Raw genomic sequence first — 26,363 nt, forward strand, 5'->3', positions numbered from 1 at the left:
GCTAGGTGCGCAGTCTAGAGCAGCCTTCGACATATCATATTATTTAAAGGTAAACAAATATTAAAATATAAAATAATAATAATTAATTAATAAATATAACATTTAAAAAAGTATTTTATATATTTTTTTTCACATGCATAAATCGATATTCAGAAACATTTGGATCTTAGTTAAACTATTTCTGGGCTTACACAAACGTGGCCTAAGATCTTAATTATTTTTCGCCTTGATCGCGTGGCCTTGAATTTAAAATCTTCTGCCTAGGAGCTCGACGCACAGCCCATTAAATAACGTAGGCCCATTCTGAAAGTTATTTATGCTGAAACTTTCTTAATGGACAATTCCTATAACTTATTGTTCTTTCTTTTAAATGGGTAAGATTCGTCATAAATTAATTTATTTGTATTATTTATTATATATATAATTTATATTAAATAAAATTTATTAATTATATTATATAAATAATTTTCAAATTATATAATATAATTAATAAATGTTATATATTATCAATTATACATACATATGATAAATTATTCACATAAATAAATAAATTAATAACACATAATTTTTTTGCCATTCCAATTTGATCCTCAGACATTTGGGCATTTCTCCAATTGCTGCAAGACTCATGACAAATTAAGTGTGCCCCCCACTATGCTGTCATAAATGCATTTAAGTAAATTATTATTATTATTTTTTCACAAACTTTCCTCCTTTCAAAAAGCTCTTGTTCACAGTCAGCGCTTGACATAAAACCTAATTGAATTTCTTTGATAAGTTCGATTTACAAATCGGTTGCTTCAGTTGTTCAGTTGAAGTGTGGAACGAGAGTCGAAATATTTATGCAATGGCTGATTGTCTGTGCTTGGCACGTGTTGTGTTTAATTAGCTGTCAATAGGGCTGGGCGCATAGTTGGGAGCTGGAGAGCTGGATAGCTGGCCTGCATGTGGCCAAAGTCTGAGCCTAAGCTGGGCAGGTGAAAGTCGGCAGGTAAATGAAATTAGAACAACTGCACGACAAAGCGATTGCAATGGAAAGGTACTCAATACAAAGTGCTGGACCCGCACACACATACACACCAGCATAGACCAACACACACCTTTCACAGAGCTAGTCAAGTTCTAAGCCACATTAAGTACCAGAGCATTAAGTTCATTGGCCATTTTCAGCTCTTGCCATAAATTTGTCTGTCGCTTTGTACTGGGTCATTAAGTCCAATTGTTGTTGTTGTTGCTGTTGTTTGTTGTTGGGGCTGGTTTTGACTTTGACTTTGGCCAGTTCGTGATTCGCGTTCGCATTATAATAAAATTGTCAACCTGACAGCTCCGATTAATATAGACTTCAATTTGGCAAAGCATAAATCATGCCCGAACCAACACAAAACAAAAGACTTAGAGCACAAACTTGGCCTCTAGTCGCCATGTGAATTTAATGATGCGACTTGCGGCCAAGTTGCAAGCCAGCTCTGTAGCCAAAGCCAACGACCCAATCGCTGCCTCAGGTAGCTGCCACAGCTCTTCTTCTGCTGGCGGCAAACTTGTTTCGACTTTTATTAGAACTCAGTTGGCTTGTGGCTGGCTTCTGGCCAACGAGACAATGCATTATCAAAATGCACGCAAAGTTTCCCAGCCTGAGCTCCATTTACCCTTTTTTAATGCAAATTCGCGCGAATGTGTGTGCGATGTGTTTGAGTGTGTGTTTGTGTGTGTCTTGTGTAGTTTCCGGGCACATTTGTCAACTCGACTTGTAAACATGACCAAGAGCCGTTAGACAAATGCCATTTGGCTAACCAAATTTGCGTGCCAGGCAATTTTATTATCGACTGCTCAGCTCCTTAGTTCGTAAATGGTATTCGCAGACAGTTCTGATAAATAACTGACAGCTCTTCCTGAGTTGTCGCAGCCCGCTTACAAGAAAAAATACTCCTATATTTATGGACATTTTATATAGTAGCAACAACTTATGGGGTCTGGAACTTTCCAGACTTTCCAGTTAATATTATTTGGAAAGAGAGTTTCTTGCAGTTTGTAAAGCTCAAAATAGTTTAAGTTCAAGTAACTAATAGAATCTGCTTAGAAAAATCTTAATTATTGTTATGAGATTTCTATTTTGTTTAAAAAAAATTGAATTTATGTTCTTTTGAAACCTCAGAGCAGGGCCCATTGCCCATATTATGCATATATACATGTGTGTATATACTATCTTTTATATTGTCATTATTAGTAAATGATAGTTATTAACACACTATAAAGCTAAAATCTTAAATAGTCTTAGCCGGAGTCTCGAACTTGAAATCCCTTTTGCAGTAGTCTGGGGTTTCACTTAAATATCCCACATTTAGAGACTGGCGATTATTTTTACATGAATTGAACTGTTTTATACGATTATTAATTTTTTTTAAACACCAAACTTGAAGGACTGTCAATTACTTTGCAAAAAGGTTTGCATACTTTGTTATATAATAGAAACATTTATTGATTCTTATTGAATTGTATTCTCTGTTTCAAATGATGGATAAAAACTAGGAACTTAACAAAACCCTCACTTATTCAACTTTGTATATGGCTTAAAGAGCTAAGCAGATAATGGAATAGATTAGCATATACTGGAATTTCCATATAAGTAGCCTATATTAGTTATCTTTCGTGGCCTATATAACTCAAATTTGATTGCACATACTATATATTATTTTTAGTTTTTTTTAGTGGACGTAGTTCGATAGCAGGTAGACTATATGCCTGTGACCCAGACCGTGCAGCATATAGAAAAATAATTCTTTTCTCTACTCTGTAGCTGCAGCAGCTCTTGATTTATATCTACACGTTGCATGCACCTGGTTGTCATCTCTTCCGCTCTCTGTTACAGCACAGCGTCTGGCTGTGCACTCGCCTGGAACTGTGCATGCAGTCACTGCAGTTGCGCCCCACCTCACCCCTCTCTTAGCCAGCTCCACTGCCAGCCAAGTTGTCTTGGCCAGTTCCTTTTGTGTGTGTGTGTTGCTGATGCTGTTTTGATAGCTAAACAAAAAAGAACTGAAGACAACAGACCCTCGCCTCATATGGCAAACTAACTCTGCTGTTTTTTCAGTTTTTTTTTTTTTGCTGCAATATCAGATTACGTGCGACTCTTCTATATCTTTCGTTCGGGTTTCGGTTTGCTTTTGTGTTTGGGGCCTTTTAGGCATATCAGATGTGGCTGCAACTGAGCTGCGGCGGCTCGGTTGCCAAAAAGGAGCTTTGCCCACCATTTGGCTGCAGTTGACCTTGAGGTAGTGTTTTCGTTGCGCCACGCCCCCTAGAGACAGTCTTTTTTTTCCCATTTTTTCTGTTAGTGCACTCAAGCTCAAAGATTGGGCATGCCGGCAGCTGATACACGGCGAGAAAAAGCGCTACATTCTAATGTGATTGGGATAAAGTTTAAGATTAAATCAGGTATAAAACTTCTTAAGGAATAAAATATTTGAAATAGGCATAAGACGCTCTCAATTGCAGTAGAAGTTTGTCAGTCTTCCATTTAGTTCTATTCGAGTTACAAGAAATACTTTTTTTATTTAGAATTTCTTTTACAGTTAAAGCAATTTTAAATTGATGTTCTTTTTTGCGAGTGTGCCGCGCGTTGCCCGTCTACTATTAAATTAATGATGCTGCTTCCTGCATGCCTGGCTGTCCGACTGTCCGACTGCCGGTCTGCCCGTCTTTGCCCTACCCCAGTTCCGCCAGTCAATTGCTGGCAATTAGCAAATTCTGCGCTCTAATGTAACGATCCTACTAACTAACTAACTGACTAACTAAGCCAAGCAACTATGTAACTAACACAAATGTCTTTCACATTGGGATTTTTATAGCTTCCGCTTTGCATTATCAAATATTATTGAAGCGGTTGTTGTTGCGGTTCTTCTTCTTGTTGTTGCTGTTGCTGCTGCGAATTGCATGTTGTCACGTTAGTTGCTGCTGCTTCTTCTTCTAGTTGTGGCTATAAAAATAAGAACCCTTTAAGTGCGCGTCAGCAATCAAATGATGATCATTAAGAGGCAGCTGTAATCACAGCAGCAGCAGCATCAGCAGCAGCAGCAACTGGTTGCCGCTTTGTCAACACCAACAGCAGCAGCAGCAACAGCAGCAACAACAATGAAACGGTAATTTCTGTAAAGATTACCGTGAACATTTTCACTCATTGCCAATGCAACCTACATTTTCACATGCTCCTCCACACTCGCACACTCGCACACTCGCACACACACTCGGGTTTGTGGAAACCCTTTTGTTTGGCTTCCAACTGTTGACGTCTTTCAAGTCAAGCGCTGCCGAGTGCGTTTCTTAGCCGCATTCTGTGTCCATTGTAACGGCTTTGATTAGTCTTAGAGAGTCTGCGCATCGTACCTGGCTGGCGTCGAACTTTGGAGTCGTCTCTGGCCACACAAAACTCGGGAGACTCGCGAGCTCAACTTTTGTCGTCGTCGTCGTCGCCGTCGTCGCAGCCGCTGGCTCATCTGCTGTGGCCCACTGATGCCAAAGACAGTTTGTTTTTTTGTCGTCTTCTTATGGCGCTGTCGGCACTTTTAACAGTTAAATGCTTAGTTTACATCATTAGCATTAGACAGAAAGAGAGAGAGAGAGAGAGCGAGAGATGGGGGGAGAGAGAGAGGGCGAGCTGTGTTTGCAGTTGCTTTCAGCTTTTCTGCTTTGCATTTCCCTCTAATAAATACGAAATTTCTTATGACCTTTTTCTTCTTCTGTTTTTTTTTTTTTTGTTTCCTTCTTTTTCTAAAGCCGTTCGACGTTTTTTTAATTACCTAGCTTATTATTTAATTTTGTGGATGCTCGCACAGATTCTGCATGAATGACAGTGGGTATATCTCGATATTATTGACTTGTGCAGGAAATTATAATTTGTATTTTAATAATTATTCAAATTAATCGTATTTGAATGTTATCTACTGCTTGGAATTTATTTTATTTATTTTGATTTATTTAAGTTACATTTGTAGTATTTAACTTTCAATCTACTTAAAATTCCATTTTTTGTTGTCTTTTTTTGGTTTTCTTTTAATTCTTTAAATGAGCCATATTTAATGGAATTTTCATTTGAATTTCAGCTCAATTTGTTTTGTCTAACTTTCGATCTACATAAAATCCCATGTTGTTTTAAGTCTAAATAACTCTGAATACTTTATGAACTTTGCAGGAAAATGTAGCATATGAAATATATGACTTGTGCTTGAAATAATAATTTTTAATTTTTGAAAATATTTAAATAAGTCGTTATTGAATACTTATTTATATATATTTATTTATTATATATGTATATATTTTTCCCCTAAGACTTTTATTTTTTATTTAAGTTTAGTTTCGATTTACTTAAAATCTAATTTTTTCAAGTATGAAAACTTCTTCTGCTTTCCTAAAAGTCAAGTTCAGTTCAGTTATTTGTACAAGGTATTCAACTTTAACCTTTATGACCTCTGGCCTTTAAAGACTAACTTTTTAAAATCTTTAAAATAATCTAAAAAGCGAGGTAGTATCTTTTTTTTTTAAATCGAAATGATTTGATAACAAATCTGTTGTAGCTTTATGATTCACATATATATATTTGATAATAAATAACTTCTGACAAATATTATCGACAATTCAGATATGTGCCAAGTTTTTATGACACAATTGAAGAAAAATTCAAATTGAATTTAAAAGTATATTTTTTATAAAACAAGAAGTCAAAAATGCTGAATCCAAATGTGGACAGCTCAGTCTTTAACTATAACAAACAACAAAATACAAATCTCAAGAAAGAATCATAAAATCCTTAAGTTAATATATTTCTTGTAAAGGTTTTAAAAATTCCAGAAAATCGTGAGAACTCCTTGCTATTTGTGTGTGTGACTAGCCCAGTTGTATTCCTTAGGCTGCACTATTTGCTCTGGCTATTAGTCACTTCAGAAGCGGCCAGGGCCTGCTCGGCAAGTCCAAGTTCGTTGCCTAAGTCGTTTGTTTTCTTCGACTTTTCTACAACTGTTTGTGTTGTGTGTGTGTTTGTGTGTGTGTGTGTGCTTGGTTGTCTGAGTGCAGCGAAGCGCATCGTTTTGGCTGTCGTTCTGCGTCTCAATTATTTATTTAACTTGCCACCCGGCACCGGGTTCTATTAACATTGTAAACAATACCGTTAACACGCCACAACACGTTGCACAAACATTGCCCAGAGAATTTTTGCCAAGTTCAGTTGTGTGGCAAATGCCGCAAAGTGCCGCAACCCAAGCGAATGAGCCAGCGACTGCATATTTTAGCCAAGCGAATTTTCAGTGCCCCTCCCTCCCCTCCTCGACAACCAGCACCCCACACCACACACCCCACAATGCAGCTAGAATTTTTTGCCTCTATATTTGTGTGTAAGTGTGTGTGTGTGTGTGTTGTTTGTGCAACGCAACCGCAAAAAAAGAAAGAGTTGTTGTCTTCGGCACTACGAAGATTGAATACCCTACTAAATATATGGCTTGTGAGCTTGCAGATATGTGAAGAAAATATTTATACAAGATATCTTGCAAAAAAATATTTCCAGACAAAAGCTTATTTCTCGACAGATGCTCCCTACAGAAATATATGGCATAGTGCTCCGATGTAGATCAAATTTGATGCCTATGTGAGAAGCTTGGTAGAACTTGAAACATAAAAAAGCTCAGCAGACTTTCATTCCAATTGCAGCTATATGATATAGCTGTCCTATCCGGCAGGTTCCCGGCACTAAAAGCATAGAACTAGGAAAATTAACATGACTGCGAGACTCAGCTGTTGCTACTGAACAAGAAAATATATAATTTGAAGGGTCGCAGATTTCTGCTGCTATGCGTTACACATTTGACGGCATAATTAAAATACCCTCTGCGAGGGTATAACAAGGAAAGACGACAGCAAAAACTGTTAGCTGAAATGCGACCACGTCGCAAGCGGAGAAAAACTCGCGGAAAACACTTATTAAATTTCAGCATTTTGCATGCCAAAAACAAAAGAAAAACACGGAAAAACGCAGAAGAAAGAAAACCGCAGCGCAGAATTTTCTTAAGCTAGTTGTTGTTTTTTTCCGACATTGCCATGCTAATGAGTGCGTCGGCTCTGTGGCTCCTCTTTAACTCTAGAGAACCCCCGAAGAGTGCCCAAAAGTTCACATACCTATGAAGTTCTTCGCAGTTCTTCGTGCTGTTGTTGTTATTGTTTATCCACTTGTGTGCTGGCCATTAAGTTTTATTTGCTTTTCGTTTGGCCACTCTTATTTTTTATGTTTTTTTTGTTTGAATTACCAAAACAATAACAAAAAAATCGCAGTTGTGCGTTTCGGTGTTTGTTTTACTTTGCTGCAGTTCACTTCACTTCAAAGTTCTCTCTCTCTCTCTCTCACTCGCTTTGTTTCGTTCTCATCCTTTGCACACTAGATCATAGAGTTTTTTATTATCTTATTTTTAAGTTAAGCTGTGCTTCTTTCTTTTGCTTTGTTCGCTGCTCGTTCTGAACGCGTCGCGTGCTGGCTAGTAACTGAGGTCCCCATCGTGTTGGCGCGTTGCTTTTAAGAAAAGCGACCCCCAAAGAAAGTTGCAACCGTACAAAATTGTTCTTCTCGCCAAAGATTCTTGTTTGAAAGCTGCTACGGAAGAGAGCGAGATTGAGAGAGAGAGAGAGAGAGAGAGAGAGAGAGAGAGAGAGAGAGACTACGTAACTTAAGAGCGTGTTGTTTGTTTTGTATGCAGCTAATGCGGGATTTGTCATTGAACAGGCTCTGAAAACTGTTGTTGCTTTGCTTTAGGTTTTGTTCGAAAGCTTATCTTAACTTTACTTAACTTGTAAAATCGATATAAATTATCATTTCTTTGATAAACGATAGAGTTTATAATATTAAAATTATAATTTAATGACTTTAGTTTTTAAGTCAGTCGTATTTTAAATATTAGTTTCAATTTTAAAAGAAACGATTGTTTACTAATAATTATAATAGTTCCTTATTATAAATTGGAAAGGCCTAAGCCAGCATTTTATATATATACATATACTATAATATATAATATTATATATCGAAATATATTAGCAAAAAACAATATATTACGAAATGTATTATTATGTATCCAAATATATCAGCAGAAACGTAAAAAAATGTCGCCAAAACAATCAACAATGTTTTTCGTTAGACAACAATATTTATTTATATAGATAATAAACCAACGGGGCTCGGCCTGATCTTAGCCCAGGCTAAGTAAAAACTAACCAAAATCTTTCAATTGCTCAAGTAAAAGCCCAATATGTATTATTAGTATAATGTCACTAAATAAGCTATAAATAGTAGAAATAATTGTTAAGATATCTATTTAATTATTGCTAGCTTATAAAATATTGTAGCCAACGATACGCAAGTTATTGTTAAATAACGTTTGATTTAGCTGGTTCTAGCATTTCGATTTTTTGTGATTTTATTCAAAAGAAATTTATCATCTTTTAAAAGAAACCAAGACAGCCAAAACAAAAATCATGAATAAAGTATACATCTTAACAAATGTATCTATAAATAAAATAAGTTCACCAAATCCCAACAAATTATCTAAATTATTTGAAAACTTTAATTTATTAATTTTTTATAATACAAAGGGACAAGATTCCTTTCATTTTGAGATCAGAAATAATTAGAAATATTTATAATTTTGATAAAAACTATCACGATTATAATTAAAATAATATTTTTTAAATATATCATAATAATTTATTAACATAATAAATATTTAATTTGTATAATTAAACTTGAAGCTCGATCTTCCTGTTGTAAAATTATAAAAATTGTTTTTAGACTAATTTGTTTATAATATTATTTAACTTAAAAACTGAATCTATTTATAAACCAAACATGTTACAAAACCTATTTGGTTTTTTACCAGACCTAATCATGTGTCTTCCCCCACTCTCCCCCTCAATTTCCCTCTCTCCCCTTCTCTCTCCCTGTTTCACCGTCTCAGACTCATTGTAAAATTGTTTTGCAACCACAATGCAACCACATTTAGTGCCTATGCCCAGATCTTTGCACTGCGAAGACCAAAAACCCATAGAGCACACGCAGCGCAGTCATGAGTTTTGGGCTGAGGCTCTCAGAGGCCGACAATGTAGCGCCGCAAGTAAACAAATGCCAGGCATTATTCCCATTACTCATAATGGCAGCCAGTCGCATCCTCATGCTCAGACTCATCCTCAGATCCTCATCCTTAGCGGCGCACCCGCCCAATGCTCTGCACAAAAGCTGTTTAAGAACCGAAAGATTCATAACACAAAAATGGCAAAAGGCACGGCCAAAGTGGAGGCGGAGGAGTAGGAGGAGGAGGCAGACAGAGGCTTCGCCTTAAGCTGACCAACTGGCGAATTGGCTGACTGACTAACTGACTGACTGACTGGCTGACTGGCTGTGCCTGGCCAGTGCCTGGTCTGTGTTTGATCATCGTCATCATTGTGGTCGTCTTCACGATTGTCGATCGCATTGAAGATTTTGTCTGGCATTGTTGCTGCCGTCCGCTGTCTTTGTCTTTGGTTGGGAGGATGCTCAAAACCGCGACGATTCGTTCCTCTTCACCGTCTGGGGCTGTGGCCGAGGCGTGTCTCTGGCCGCTGCTCGTGCGCTCTGCCAAAATATATAGAATGAAATATTTATCGCCATTAGAGCCTGATTAGCTGCGGGGCGTGTTGTTGTCGTCGTCGTTGTTGTTGTTGTTGTTGTTGCTGTTGTTGTTGCCGAGTAAGAGTTTCTTGTTGTTCATTTTTGCTATTTGGCAGTTGTGCACTTAATAAGATTTAGCTCTGATTGAAATTTGATATGTTCATTCAATTATGTTTCAACTCGCGTTCCCAGCGTGTCAATAAACTCATCTCACCTCGCCCCGCCCCGCGGCCAATTAGTTACTTTGAGCGAGCAATACAGATTGGTTAAGGGGCAGCTATATATATAAGCATGTCATCTAGAGCTGTTCTATCGAAAGTGCTTAAGTTATGTAGGGAGTAAAAACAATAATCATCGAGAGCTGCTGTCAGAAGCTATGGCTGGCAACTATCAAGTTTTCAGTCATGCTAAATTAATACTATAAACAAATATACTGCCCAATTAAGACAACGAATTGAGTTCAGCAGTAAGTCCTAATTAAATGTATGAGAATCGCAAAGAAGGGCCATCAAAAAAATACGTGTTTTTATAATTTGCAGTAATATACATGTAATATACATAGGGTATTACATGGGGCATTGTTCGACGTTGCCCAGGTGAAGTTTATACTTAAATGTCATACATTAGTTTTTTAAAGCCTTCTCCTACTACCTTGGAACACATCGGAGTTCAGCTGCTCAGCTCTTACTGTTTTGCGCTGTGAATTGATCAATCAGACAGTTCGTCAGTCAGTCAATCAAACTTTTTCAACAATTCTTTCAAACTCAATTTGTTTCTCCTAATCCGGCTTAGCTAAGTTTTCAACCTTATACTTATTGGTATACACACTGCTTGTCTGTATTCCATTTGACAGTTCTCTCTGCAGGCAAGCAGTGCAGTGTGTGTGTGTTCACTGCTTGCGCGGCCAACTGTCGGTTGGATTTGAATATTTTGCAGCTTATGCAAATTCGCAACTCATTTAATATGCAAATTACAAGTTAATTGCCGCAAATGGAAAAAGTTTGCGCGTCAACAAAGTGTCAGACCTTAAATAGCAATGCTCGCAGTGTTTACTTAGCCATACGCATTTACATAAATATTCTCGACTATTTACATAAATGCGCTTCTTTTAACTGGGCTAAGAAGAAAAAAAAAAAAAACTTTTGCTGCAACAACTTTGACAATAAACATTTGGCAACGCAGCAGACGCTGCGTCATTTGCCATTTGCCATTTTCCACTTGTAAAATTTCTTTTGTTTTTTTGTCAAACTTTTGCATTTCTCATTTTTAAGCGCAAATTTTTCAATTCACAATCGCAAGTTCTGTGATTGTTGTCGCTGCCGCTTTGACGCCTGTTTTCCGCCATCTAAAATATGTAACCAGCTAAAGCCAAAAAAAAATACACTTAGGGGCAAGTAATTCTCTGCTGCTGCTCCTGCTGCTGCATTTGTCCCGCTTGTCTAGTAAAAACTTTGGCATTGCTGAGTTTGCCGCATGAGAAATACTTTTAACACTTTTTGCTTGCCTTCGGCTGCAAATTGGATGCGAACAAATAAAGGATTAATATCAAGGACACCTGACACAACCTAATGGGCGTGACCGAATTCCAGTGGCCTTTGTCTGGGCCCGACAAATCCCTTACAGTTTATTAATTTTAATTTGTTATCATTTTTATTTTGCCAGAAGTCTATTCGACCCCAGGATATCCACATTTACAACCCCAACCCCAGTCCCATCCTGATTGTCAACCCCATTTTCATGTCCATTCCCATCCTTGGCTGCATTATCCATTTTCCACATCAGCGGTTTGTCATTAATGAATATTCCGTTGCTTCGCTGCCTGTGGTGAAGCTCTGCACATGAAAATCTCTCTGAGTTTCTCTCCCTCTCCCTCTCTTTCTCTCTCTCTCTCACACACTCATTTGAGCACTCTAAAGTGCTCGCATGCGGGTTTAGCTTCGGGTCTGGCTTTTATGTTATTCCTGTATATATTATAGTTAAATTAATTAAATCTCTAGATACTATATTAAATCTTAAATGCCTGTTTGTACTTTTATAGAAGGTTCTGCTGCTTAAAATGTTTATAAATTTGTTTATACTTTTCCAATGCTTTCATATCTCTATCTCTCGCTCGCTCTCTCCCCCTCTGTCCCGCTCTTTGTATTTTTATGTATAAATAAACTATTGCTAATTAGTATTGCTTACAATTTATAACATTGTCTAAAGCTCTCCAATTCTTCAGCTAACATAATTCGAATAATCTTAAAAGGCATCAATAAATCTTTCACGTCGATATAAAAATATATCATCATCATCCATTACTATTAAGACCAATAACCCATTGAAACGTAACATTTGGACTCCTTCGCTCGCATAATTTAATGCCGCACTCAGCTAATGGAATTTCCAATTTCTTAGTCATGCACTTCGTGTACTATCAATAATTGTGTTTGGCTTTATAAGGCGACCCATTCGATTACCCCACCTTAAGCCAGTAAATCATAATTATAACCGTATTTGCAGCTCTTGGCCAGGCTAACAAACAGCAGCGGACGGTCCAGCCAGGCGCTAATTACTATAATTTTGTCAGCTATTCTACGGTTTACAGCCCGACACGAGCTGTCGGGTAAGTTGTGCTTGGTGTTAACCACGTGCTTCGCAAACAACTTTGTCAACAAAAAAGAAAAAAGCAAACAAACAAGCAAACCAACAATTAAGTGTGCGTATTGCGAAAGAGTATGCGACGAGCAAATACCCTGTGTACAGTAGATGAAGAGGTTTTATATGTATACCGTATTTTTATACTCAAATTTTCAGTGCATAAAGCTATTAAATGTCAAGCATAAAAACATTATTAGTTGTTGAGCCATATTAAATAAAATTATGAATAGGGAATTAAAAAATTGTTGACTCCTAGAAAACACACATGTTTAAAACTGATTGTTATAAAATATTTGTAAATTCCTAATATACACAAAATATATATTTTTGCAATTTTATGCAAGCTTTAGAAAACTAGATATTAAAGGACTTCGAATAACTTCTCTGTAAGTATTATTTGATTAAAGGAAAGATCCTTAACTTTATATTATATGCATATTCCAGATTAAACTTGCTTAAACTTGCCCTTATTATTAAATTCCACTCAATTGCGAGAGGTGTCCAGTAACATGTAATAGCTTACACAACCTTAGTTTGTTTAAGCAATGCGACTATCTAGTTATTGACTACAGTTTTCTTTATACTTTAAAGGTAATTGGTTAGGCTTATCTAACATTTTTATGCACTTGGCATACTTTATGATACCCCATTAATCCACTTATATGGCTACAGGGTATATATATATATATACAATAAAAAAAATAGCTACAGAAGGCAGTGTGAGCAGCCTCGCAGAGTAATTAGCCGGAGTAGCCTGCGACTAATCGCGCTCTCCCCCTCTCTCTCTCTCTCACTCTCTCAATCTCTTACTACCCCTTAAACATAACTCATTACAGATTTGCTTCTTGTGGCAAAAACGTTTATTAAGACAGAAGTTAGTTGCGATTATATATGACTAAACTGAACGTTCAGTTGTTGTAGAGTCGATCGTAGGCCTCACTTGTGGTTATAACCTTGTCGTTGATAACCTCTTTCACTTGCTTTGCGAATATAAAGTCCAGGTGACCCCATGTTTCATCCGGTATTTCGTAGAGCTCCTCCAGCTGCGGCAACAGCGGCGGCAGGCGTGCCACATCCTTGACATTTGCCGACTCATCGGCCAGGCCCACGTACAGGTAGAGTTTCGATGTGATCTTCGTTAGATCATACGATGGCGGCACTTCCGAGCCATAAGTGGCCTTGTTCTTAGTTGGACCCCAGTCATACTGACGGAACTCGTTCGATACATAGGACTGTATAAAGTGAATGCCCTGGTTGGTGGAAATGCCAGCGGGATGAGTTTCGGCGACCTGTGGCAGCAGCGTCTGCAAAGCGAGAGGGAGGCGAGAGGCGAGAGTCGAGCTAGGAGCGTAGCCAGAGCTTCAGCTACTTACCACATTCAGATTGCCCTCACTGTCACCGCCCCACATCATGGCCAGAATCTTGCAGTAGTTCAACAGATAGGGATCATTGCTGCAGGCTGTGTCCAGGATGCGCTGTATTATGGGATTCATGGGCAGGAACACCTGATTCTGCAGCAGCTCAGCGCCCAAGCCCGGCGAGCCGACATAGCCGGCCGTGGCTAGGATAATGTCCGTCGTGGTGTTGCCCATAAAAATTGGCGGGGCCAGCATATGGGCGGTCTTAATCTTTGCATTATACTCGGGCCGTTCGGCGCCCATCACAAAGAATGTGGTGCAGCCCTGGGAATGACCCACATAATGCACCGCCTTCTCACCGGTCGTCGCCAGGATGTGATCTATCATGGCCGGCAGATCGTAGGCACCAATCTCATGCCAGCTGAATGCCCAGTAATATGGATGACTCGTGCTTATTCTGGTATTATTACGGGAGTAAATATTGCCACGGGCATTGCCCAGCCAGACATCGTAGCCCGCATCCGCGTAGTTGTAGGCCAAAGCATTGTCCGGCCCATTGAGCAGGAAACAATCGGAGCAGCTGAACAGGCCGTGCTGTATAAGCACAGCCGGACGCTGTGCCTGTCCAGCATTGCCCAGCTTGGGTGAATACGGTATGCGGAACATGTTCAGCACATAGCCATCCTCGGTCTCCACCTCGTGCGTTTCGGCCGGATAGCCATGCGATTCGATGCGTTCAGCCTGCAAAATGCCAACGCAGAGCATTGCTTAATGTTATAGACAAGCTAGAGATGTGCGCGTGACACGATACGAACACGAAAGCAACGTTAAAGACACGACACTTCTTTTGATTTAAATTTTCGTTTTCCATTTTAGTTTTAAATCTAAGATTTTCTTCTTTTTTTTTAATTTAAATTGTAATTGAAACTTTTTGTAGCCATTGAATTAAATTTCATTCACACTTCTGCTGTTATTTGGTAGCTTTGAAATAATAATTGCAATTTAATAAATAATTTGTAACTTTCTAATAAAATTTAAGCATTTAGAAATATGCTCTGAATAATATTAAAAAACGTGAAAATAATAATTTAGCTGCATTTTTTATTTAAAAATGTTCACAGTAACTTTCAATTTCAATATTAAAACACTTCTTATTTAATTCTCTTTTTATCTGGATTTTTCTTGAACATCTTAAACACTTTAATTTCCACACTAACGAACAGCACGAATATTAAATATCGAACACGAGCACGACACGCAGCACAAGAGCACGACACGTGCCTGACTCTAAGGTAAACACACTTAGCTATTAAACCGCAATTTGTGCTGACACTCACCGAAGTCTTGACTCGCTTAAAGGGTATATCTAGGTAAGGATCATAGTCGGCAGCCAGCGCTGCGGCAGTCAGCGCCAGGATGAGCAGCGTTTCCTTCAGCATGTTATTTTAATTCACGTTTGGTCAGCTTCAAAGTAGTCGCACGACTAAACTAAATGACTTTACTAATGCTTGTCGATTACTTAAATTTGAGCTGCAAATCTTATCTAACGATTGGGAATCACTTGACTTGGAGTCTTTATTTTTGGCATGCCCGCGATAAGATATGCCCCCTTGCCGGCTCTATTTAGCTAATCCTTGTGAGATTTATGTGCGTTTTAATCAGTTCGAATGCGCACACTTCGATTCCGGGGGGGGTTTATGCCATAAAAGATTCCCAATAATTGCCAGTTAACACAAATAAACCATAAATGTTGCTAATTATCGGGGCATCAGCAGTTGTCTCTATAAATCTAGGGATCAAAGTGTGTGAGTGTCAGGGACAAAAATATGCGGGGTTATCGCATTTCGTACGATTTGAGATCATATCAAATGTTGCTCACTTTCAATTAAGATTTGTAATATTTACTAATATTTCAATCAAAAATAATCAATGTATATAGATAATGGAAGTACGCAGTCAGGCTACGAGTCGACACTTAATACAAAAGTTTTTATGCCCGGGGTAGAGCTCGAGTACGTACCCGTATGAATCATATATAGGCAGCAAAAAGCTGTTCATTATCATTATCATTATCATTATCCGTATCATTATTATTTTTATAATTATTTATATCATTATCATTACCATTATCATTATTATTAATATTATTATTACTAATGATAGTATTATTATTATTGTTATTATTATTATTGTTATCATTATTATTATTAATATCATGATTATTAGTATTAATATTTTTATTATTCTTAATATCATTATTATTATTATTCTTATTTGTATTATTATTATTATTATTATACTATTTATTATTATCACTATCATTATTATATCCTCAATTATTTATTTTTGATTTTGAGTTTCAAGCTTTTATATTGTTTGGTTTCAATCTCAATCATATAATCAAGAACGATATCATACTAATGCTGGACCTGCTCATGTCTATCGAAAGCCTAATTGCAGGTGCTCCTTGTGGCAGTCACCAAATCGAGCCTGTGCAGCGGGCTGATGAGCACAAAGTACGCGTATCTGCGTGTTGCGCCTGACTTGCTGCGATTTTTTTTCATTTTTCTGTATTATGCCGTGTGCAAGTGGTGCAACGTGTGGCTCTCATGTGGCGCATAGAGATTGGCATTAAGCATGCCAAAAGCCACAAAACTACGAGCAATGGGGAATCGTCAAGGACCGAGGGCACTGTCAACGCCCAAGCCAAGGGATGAGCGAAACAGCTATAGCTGGTAGATAGAGAAAGCTAGTGAGTGAGAGACATTGACAGAGAGAGCGAGGGGAAAGTCATATAAACCAAAATGTAAATTCGGTTCCTTGAAATTATGTGAAGTAGCGTAGGAAAAATGGAAATAGTACATTCGATAGCAAATTACCAGGCACACACAAAATTGCAATTGCACAAAAACGAGGTAAGTTATGGGGTAAGATATAGCCTAGAAGATACGACTAGAATATGCCCTGTAAAAAAGTATAATATGACCAATATTGTTATTTTGTTCATAATTTCAATTTCAATAAATTAATTTCATTAAGAAAGGAGGAAAGCCTAGGTATGACAGGTATGAATGCAGAATTCTTTGAATTATCATAGTTAGTTTTTACGAAAATGTCGTAACTAGTTCTTATAAGCTTTGAGTTCAACGAGGTGCTACAGCAGGAAAATAGTTTAATATGGTTTCGGAATTGACATCATCTTGATGAAATCCATGCGTATCAGATGGTTAAAGGAGAAGCCTGTCTTACGCATACCCTTTAAAAAGGTTTTACAGGGTATATAAATGGCAATAAACTGTAACATTACAGTTGCTGTAAATGCTGCTGGATAGATGGACAGCAATTCAAGGCTAGTTCGCTAAATTGTTTGCGGTTTGCTGCCAGCTGCACTTGCCGCAGCTTTGCATCGGCTACTCGAAAACGCACGCCTCATAATTCAATCAACTTGCCACATAATTGGCAGCTGACGAGCGCCAAACTGTGTTTGCCCAATGCCCACCCGCGAATAGTTGTTGAATTGCCATTGCATAAAGAAATAAGCAACAATAATAAGACAAAAGCAAATAATTGCAAACTGTGTGCAGCTCGTTGCCAAAATCGTTTAGCACTCGAAATCGTGACTAATCATAAATCTTTAAAGTAATGTCTTGGGCCGTCACCAACCACCAACACGTACATATCCATAGCCAAGTAGGCGAGTCGAGTGTTAACTGTCTGACAACTCGTCAGAGGCGTCGACAAAGACGTGTCAGGTTTATGTTAATGGCCAAAGTCAAAAAGCCACTTGCAGGCAGAAGCCGCACATGAGTTGGCCACATTGCGAGTTTTGACTGTGCTGTGGCCTGGGCTCGGGTCATGCCCCAGATGAATGCCACACGAGCAGGCAACAATAACAGCAACAAGATTTAAAAGCTCGTACACTTAAGGCCAATTATATATTGATATCGTTTATTGATTTTGAATTTAAAAATAGCTCAAATCCTTTGAGAAGCAACAAACTCTATGCAAACAATGTAAGAATGTTGCCATGTGCCGAAGCTTCAAGCAAACAAACTTGGTGCGCATCAATTATGGATGCAGCATCAAACTAGAGTTCAGGCCATGAACAAAATTGCAACAAATCTGAAAATTAGTTCAGATTAAAGATTAAAAAGGACATTTGGGAATAACTTGTGAACTTGTTAACATAATTGATATATATAATCACGGCGTGAATGCTTGAAGGCATTACTCAAACTTATGAGAATCACATAGAAGGGCGGTATAGCAAAATTCTTATATTTTCATAAAATTTGCAGTGCAGCGGTAAGTTGACTTGGTCTACGTTTTGTATAAGTGAACATTTATACTTTTGGGCGTTTATACTTGAAAGTATTACTTGAACTCGTGAGAATCGCATAGAAGGGAGATATTAAAAATATTTATATTCTGTTTATATTTGAATCACAGACATCTGCGTTTGGTATAAGTAAACATTTAAACATGCACATCGTTTCAATGCTTGAAAGTATTATAATACTTTAACTTATGAGAATCGCAAAGTAGGGCGATATACAAAATACTTATATTTTGTTTAATTTTAAAGCGCAACGGAAAGTTTACTTGAACAGCATTTGTTATACGAGAAAATTTATTATTTAAATACATACACATGCACACAAAAATAGAATAGAAATAGAAATAGAAAATAGAATACATCTAAAATTTTACCTGAAATGTTAAAAGATGTTAAAAGTGAAGAAATCAGGACAGAGGCGCGATTTTGCCTAAAGCTAAGATTAGACTTCTCAAAGCTCAGGTATTTGGGGCATTGGTCGAGCACGTTGTTAAACCTTAACATATATATTTTAGTTATATATTTGTGTATTATATGCTTGTCCTTTTGTGCTACTATATCTGAGCAATGAAATAAGTTATGAGTGTATTCCTGAAGCGAAGCGCAGATCAAGTTTATTTTAAATTTATTTTTATCTGTTTCTTTCCCAAGAGTTGAGTGAAAATGTTGGTAATATCTAAAATTGCCTTCGGGCCATATTCAGTTGCAGTTGCTGCTGCTCCAAAGTTGTCCATTTGTCTGCTTGTCTTTTAAATCTGAGCTGCAACTTTGCCAAAATTTATTATAACTGCACATTTTTAAGCTGCCACATTTTATTTTATTTCGTCTTCTTTTTGGTTTTTTTTTTTTTTTTGAGAAATCAAAGTGCAATATTTTCCGCAGAATAAATGTGCTTACGAGTATTTTTCATATACATGTATGCAAACGCATGACGCGAACAATAAGTTCTATATGGGAGATACATTTATAACTTCCCTACAATCTTTTTTCTTCTTTTTTGTTGTTGTTGTTGTTCTCGTTGGCTGCTGGCAATTGACAGGCACAATAAATTGTAAAATATGGCCAAAAGTTGCTTATGGCCTGCACGTATCTGTGAGATATATGCATACATTTGTGTGTGTGTATCTGTCAGATACACATATATGTATGTATATTTGAGCTACAATTTGTATGCTGCTTGTGTGGAAAAGGGTCTGCAACTCAAATCTATGACACTATTTGGCGGCATTTGCAGTTACTCGTAAATCGCCGCTCGCTAAGTAATGATTTTTTTACAATTTACAATTTACATATTTGCGGGCCTAATTCGTGTCCAGCCGGCGTTTAATTATGTGATCGCCATGATTTGGCACATTTGTGTTGGCTAAACAAGCGAAAATTGTTTTGTTGACTTTTTGCATGCTTTACAACAAATTTGTGCAACAAATGGGTAACACGATTTTCGCTACCACTTGTGGCACATTGCTCCCCTCCCCCACACCCTGCACTTTTCACTCTCCATCAGCAACTCATGCAAGACCAATTAGTTGGTTTCGCCTCTCTTCACATTCGCGTTGCAACGCATGCATTTTAATTATTCGAAACGTTTGTTCCACAAAACGTTGCCGCATTTAGTTGCAACTGCGTTTGTATTGTTTTTTCACCTGCCCATTCCTCATCCCCCTCTCTGGCCCGCCACCGCGCTGCTGCCCTAAGCGGGTCTTTAGCTGCTGATGCATTGCATTTGGGCTGCTTCATTAGGGGGCAGCAACACAGCTTAAGCTTCGGTTTCAGCTTCGTTGGCTCTTGCAACCTTCTTAGCACCTCAAGATGTTTGGTTGAAGGGGCAGCCTCTTCAGCTCTGCTGGCTCAGGTGGTCACTAATTGTGTGGCGCGTTTATCGACTTAGCGTGTGTTAAGTATTGAAAATTTACGAAATAAATTACAGCACATATTTGGTACTCAAATTTGTAATCGAATTTGTTTGGCTTTAAACAAATATATATATTTTAAGATGTACGAAATGGGTTTAACACATGGATTCATATTATTTAATGGATTTTTGTGGATTTGTTTTATGCTACTATGTAATTCAATTACATAGATAAAGCTCTAATAAACTTCAATGATTTAAACTCTGTGGTGCGAACTCAGTTCGAACTATATTGGAAACGCTTTAAAAATAGGCCCAATAGGCAAATATCTGGCACAGTAAAATATGTCTTTTGATTGAAAAGTGTATTAATTCTGGGTTGTTAACGATAAACTTTTTTCAATTTCTTGCAATTGCACATTTGATACTGTCTGCCTTTCCTTCCCAATTCCTTAGATCCGTTTAACAGCTAAAAGGCCCTTTAAAACTTCGAAATGGTGCATATTCAATTATATTTCAAAACTCAAACGAAGCCTTCAAACTGCATTCCAACATGCTAACAACAAACGCAACAAGCCTCAGACAACATCAAACAAGTTGCGGCAAGCAACACAACACAACACAACTGAACCGAACTCAATGCAACTCTTATACGTGCTGCGTAAATAAGTATAAGAGCTGATTAACAAACTGAACGTCTAAACAAAATATTTGGTAAAAGCATCAAAGCAAAATGCATTTCACTTTGAGCTGCTGCGCTTTTAGATGTTAGTCTCTTTATTATTATGTTTTTTTATATTTTTATTTAATGGCCACTGTGGCAAGGCCAATGGCGATTAAGATTGGCAGTAAACCAGGAAGGGTCATTAAATGTTCAAGGGTTGCTGCACAGCAAACTGACAATGAAAAGGCCATTCAAATCTATCAAATTCCACACACACACACAACACGCCTGAATGCCGGACGATTCAATCAACTATAATTTGTCCACATGCAGAGCTAAAATGACAAATTAAATTCATTAAAATAATTGTGGCAAAAAAAAAAAATAAAGAAAGAAAGAAAATAAACATTAATATATGTAAACATTAACTAGAATAATTACAAAAAAAAAATAGAAGCAATTTCTAATTCATGGTGAAAATCAATTACAGCGATTTATTTTCCATTATTGTGATAACGAGCTGCGCTGACATATTGTTAAAAAACTCTGTTTTTATTTTGTCTTATTAATTTAAAATGGGCGCAACTATGGCGCGTAGGAAATTAGTTTTAATTAAGCAATTCAATACTCTCGTCGCTGTGGCAGCGCAATACTGTCATTAATATGAACATGTTTTGTAAAATGTATAACACATTATGCGATTATTGAACAATGTATTCGGCGAGACAATGCGACAGCGAGAAAGACGCAACAGCCACTCGCCCAATTGTTCCCTTTGTGGCGTCTGTTATAACACGACGACTGAAGATATTTCACACAAATCAAAAGTTATGCTTAATGCTATACGCCCCATTTCCCCACCTCACACTCACGCTCACACTGACAAACAAACAATTTGAACGCCGGCAGCCAACTGTTGATATGCCCGGCTGGCCAAAGAGTTTCGTATTATAATTCGCCGCTTTACTCGAGCGTTTCGCGGAAAAGTGGTAAAATGCGAAAGGCCGGAGCAGGGAAGCAGGGGAGCAGGGGGTGAGGGGGTAGTGGATATCGCAGAAAGGGGCGTTGGATATAGGGCCAGACAGCTACGACCAAGCTGCTACTTGCGGCGCCTCGTTGCTTTGGCTCATGCCAAAAGACGGCGAGACAAACAAATAAAAAAAGGGGCAAACATTTAAAACCGAATTTCATATGCCCTATCTAAAAGAGTGTTGTGGTGGGCTTATGCCTCAATATCAAGCTAATAAACTTTCTTTCAAGCATAATATTTTCTAGATATCGTTTCTATTTTTTATGTTGAGATATAGACGATACTACATTTAATAAAAATAAATAAATATGTTATAAGTCTAGCATAAGCAAATGAACATTTAGTTTAGAAGTAAGTAACTTTAATAAAAATACATAAATAAATTTGAAGTTAGTTATAACCAAATGAAGATTTAGTAAAGAAGTCCATAACCTTATTTAAAATAAATAAATAAATCTAAAACTAGCCATAAGCAAATAAAGATGTACATGGTTTTAATTAAAACAAATAAATAAGTTTACATAAATATAGGTATTAGCAAATGAATATCTACATAACTTTAATAATAATTTATCAATAAATTTTAATCTAGTTAATTTATAAATAAATTTTAATCTAGTTTTCAGAAAAATATAGATTTATTTAAGAAATACATAACTTTACTTAACATAAATAAAATAAATGTGTATATAGTTAAAACCAAATGAAAATGTACATTGGATATGAACAGGGCAGGCACAAGTATTAACTTAATTTTATTTAATTTGACTTGGAGGTCTCTATAAAATGCCGCATAAAGTGTTGTTACCCGTTCGTTAAGGGCACAACAAGCAGACCTGCATGCTTACACAGTCAACCCACTCACTTGGCCAGCAATGGAGTTGGGCTGCGGCAAGGTGCGGTGCGGTGCGATGCGGTGGAGCGTGCTGGGTTCCCCAACCGTTGAGCCACTCACCCATTCACCCATTTCACGTGCAGCTTTACCACATTTCAATGCACTGGTAATTACTCCATTAGCTCCGCCGCTGAGCTCTTGTTACCTGGACCAACGCCAGAGCCAAAGCCAGAGGCAGAGCCAGGTGAGAGCTGCTGGCAATCAGTTGTTGGCTGACTGATGCCCCACAGACAGTTGCATGCATCAATTAGCAGCAGCAGCAAGAGCAACGGCAACGGCAACGGCAACAAAAGTGTTTTCTACATTTGCCAATAAAAATTAAATTCAATATCCACTCGGAACGGCCAAGTGAACTCCAACTGGGTGATGATGGTGTGGTGCGGGTCTCAAATTGTGCGGCTTTTCCATGTCTGGAGCTCATCGACTTGGAAAATACAATAAAACTGGCAACTAAATGGCCAACAACAGAGACAAAAAGTCATTCGAGCACAATTTCTATGCAGTCTCTACAGAATATTTTATGAATTCTAAACGCAACACGAAGCACTCGGGAAACAGAATGAGAAAGGGGCATGCAAATGGGCGTATTCCAAAACTTGTACGGAATAACTCAGAGGTCGAGACCAGTTTTTGTCGTTCTGGTTACAAATTTGTACCCAGAGTCTTATTGATTTTACTAGCAAATTATCAAATCGAATTTGGGTCCAAGAAAGCTCCACAAAAGCCAACGTGTGGTTAAATTAGAAAAAGAAAATGCTGGAAAAATATTTGAGCTATGAAAAAAAAACCGAATATAATAGAAGAAGTGTAGCTAAGGTTAAATTTAAATATCTAAGATATTTTTTTGGGCTAACTTTGATGTTAAATTAAAATGCACTCCATGGCAACAGCCTCCAACTAAGTCTTATACTAATTTAATCAAAGAATTTAATAATGTTCTAAAGGAAACTTAAATATTAAACTTAATATCAAATTAAAGCAAATGTACTTGCATGAATTTAATTGTTGTTTTTCAATATGAATTTTAATAAACGTATTTTTCGGTAAATTCATATTTATCATAATGTAAATGAATTCACAGCCATTAAAATGTTTGCATAAATATTATTTAGCACATTTGGCAATTTGAAAAGCATAAATATTCATATTATACAGATATGTTAATTATGAAATAAGTTTGGAAATTATTTTTGCTTGCCTAAATTGTCTGTAAAACGGGCATATTTCAGGCAGCAAAAAATAATAATAATAACAAATTATTAATGGGCTCGCGCTCAGCCAACGACAGCTCCATTATGATATTTCTTTTAAAGGCTATTTTTAGTCTGCAGACAAACTCTAACAAAAGTTGTGAATGGCCCCCATTCACAATTCAAGCTCTAAGCCAAAAGAGGGTTACGCACTTCTTACGAGCTGGGCATAGGTCAGGGAATTGCCAAAGGCGAAAAACAAAAACAACAACAAAAACTTGCTCGAAAGAAACTGAAAAGCCAAACTTTAGGCAATGAAGTGAGTATACTCAGGTTGGTATTCATATTCATACTCACACTCACACTTGTGTTCACTCGCAATTTTGGCTTAAAACACTTTCATTTGTTGCTCATTAAAATCATAATACGACAGCATTATCAACATTGGCAATACCGGAATTTCTCGGTCATCAATCAAATTCAATTTTCGTTTGTATTGGTGCTAAAAGGGAGAGTAGGGGGGGGGGGGGGGTGTGGGGCGCCGCTCATTATGCTGCCTGAGCGAGTTTTAATGGTTTATTGGCGATTGCGAAAATTGCAATTTAATTGTTTGACAAATGCTTCAAAGTCGGTCGCGATGACTGTCGAAAATTGTAAAACTAATTGCATTCAATTGTCAACGATCTGGCGCAATCGAACGGAGGATTAGATATAAAGGTAGCTATATAAATATATATAATTTTGGTGTATTTGGATAACAGCGCTGCAAAACGATAAGCTAAGTAAAACAGGGAAGGAACTTTGGTACGCCGAGTAATAAATACCCTACAGACATACGACCAATTGTTTCATATTCTTTCTATAATAGCCATATTATAAACTGGTCCGATGTTCATAAGATTTATCTCATAAGTAACAAGCATGGTAAACTCTTAAATGACGAGTTTAATTAATATATCTTGAAAAACAAAAAGTATTTCATATAAGAACTGCCAAAATAAAAGCTAGGACCTGACACAGATTTTATAGAAAGAGATAGACGAACAAGGCTATATCGGTTGTTGATGCTGACATGGGATATATATACTTTAGGAGGCTATAGATATCTCCTTCTGCGCGTTACAAATTTCGTGTCAACATTTAAATAAACTCTACAAGCGTCTGCACGACTCAACAAAGGTGAAAGAAAACCTAAATTTTGTTTCATATTACTTTTTGTTGTTTTTTTTTTTGTCATATTTTGTTTTAAAGTACTTATTGGATTTGCCAAAGTTCAGCTTGTCATGGCAAAAGATAAAAGTTTTACGTTTTGTCCCACTGGAAATGTCAACAAAATTGACAAATTTAGTAGAAAGCCGAGAGAAGTGCGTATAGATAAGTTTATCTTGGCCTTAGGCGTTTCTTGGTATGTTTACATAAGATGTGCCATGGATTATGAGTTGTTAAAAAACTTTTTTGGGCAATTTAGTAGCGTGTGATATGAAGAAATATAATAGACAATCAGAAAATTGCCTATTCTATGTGAAATAGTATCTTGTAAAGGAATTAATATTCAATATAATGTAAGATATCTTGGCATATATCAAGGCAAAATATCTTAACCCAAACTTGGCAGAAACGAGTCCTACCTTGTGAGTTAAAGCATATCACAAAGCTGTTAAGCGATATCTAGACCAAACTCTGCAATTACGAGCTGCAGGATTTCCCTCACCTATCTGCAAATACTTAAACCGTATTTCCACAAGTGCACTTAATATTCGACTTGCCGAAGATAGCGGTCACCTCTAGTTATTTTCTTTATGAACAATAATTCTTCGATTTATTTATTTAATTAATTAGCATAAAGAGCACGCTGAGCCTTTTCCCAGACAGCAATTGGACCATGCTCAGGCCGATACTTGACATTGCATCCATCCTGCTCGAGGCGATTGTCATCACGGAGTTCTTCGTAGCGCTCGCGATCGAACTTGGTGAAGCCCCACTTTTTCGATACGTAGATCTTCTGGCGACCCGGAAACTTGAACTTGGCACGACGCAGAGCCTCAACAATCTGCGGCTGAAACTTGTCACTGGAACGCACCGACATGATGGGCTGGCCAATTCGGACCCGAGCAACTGTGCCCAGCGGCTTGCCGTAGGCACCTCTCATGCCCGTCTGCAGCCGATCGGCGCCGGCACAGGACAGCATTTTGTTAATGCGAATGACGTGAAATGGATGCAAACGCATGCGGATATGAAACTGATCCTTGCCGCAGAACTTCACCAGGTACTTGTTGCAGCAAATGCGTCCAGCCTCGAGGGCCTCGCTGCTCAGCTGCTCGCATTCATCAGAAACTAAATGGACGCATAGTGGAAAGTCCTCAACAGTTGCCTTCTTCCGGCCCAAATCGAAAATGCGTATTTTGGGATCGGGAACACCGCGACAAAAACGCGATTTCGGATACGGCTTGTTTTTACAATAACGATAACATCTGGCTGGCCGACGACCCATTTTGTAATATCTCACACGGCACGGCACAAAAATTTATTACAAATTTCTTTACGTAATTTTCCTAAATTTCCTTAGGAAGTGTTGCGACGAAATTTCAAATGAAATGAAATGAAAACATGCCCAAGTTTGACAAAGTTAACATCAGCTGCTGCCTTTGTTCGAAAATGTTCAATGAAATGTAGAACAATCGTGATTAAAACTTTTTGTTTTGAACTAAAACTTAGAACTCCATGCTTG

At 37.6% G+C, this 26,363-nt stretch overlaps 3 protein-coding genes across 4 annotated transcripts in view; all 3 read right to left on the minus strand.

Moving 5' to 3' along the window:
* Positions 1-26,363, minus strand: part of LOC135430915 (mucin-5AC) — a 101,659-nt gene that overhangs the window by 14,294 nt on the left and 61,002 nt on the right. The gene's annotated exons all lie outside the window — the stretch shown is intronic.
* LOC135430897 (lipase 3) lies at positions 13,174-15,144 on the minus strand. Its single transcript, XM_064685720.1, has 3 exons — positions 15,006-15,144; positions 13,684-14,409; positions 13,174-13,614 (listed from the first exon to the last, which is right to left on the minus strand). Exons 1-3 carry the CDS (start codon positions 15,105-15,107, stop codon positions 13,219-13,221), a joined length of 1,224 nt encoding a protein of 407 aa, XP_064541790.1. The 5' UTR covers positions 15,108-15,144; the 3' UTR covers positions 13,174-13,218.
* On the minus strand, positions 25,424-26,227 carry LOC135430912 (large ribosomal subunit protein uL16-like). Its single transcript, XM_064685742.1, has one exon. The coding sequence runs from the start codon at positions 26,124-26,126 to the stop codon at positions 25,467-25,469; it is 660 nt and encodes a 219-aa protein (XP_064541812.1). The 5' UTR covers positions 26,127-26,227; the 3' UTR covers positions 25,424-25,466.

This window comes from Drosophila montana, unplaced genomic scaffold (assembly GCF_035044405.1).
Source record: "Drosophila montana isolate Dmon_TW-CO22-7 unplaced genomic scaffold, ASM3504440v1 contig_309_1, whole genome shotgun sequence".
Lineage (NCBI taxonomy): Eukaryota > Metazoa > Arthropoda > Insecta > Diptera > Drosophilidae > Drosophila > Drosophila montana.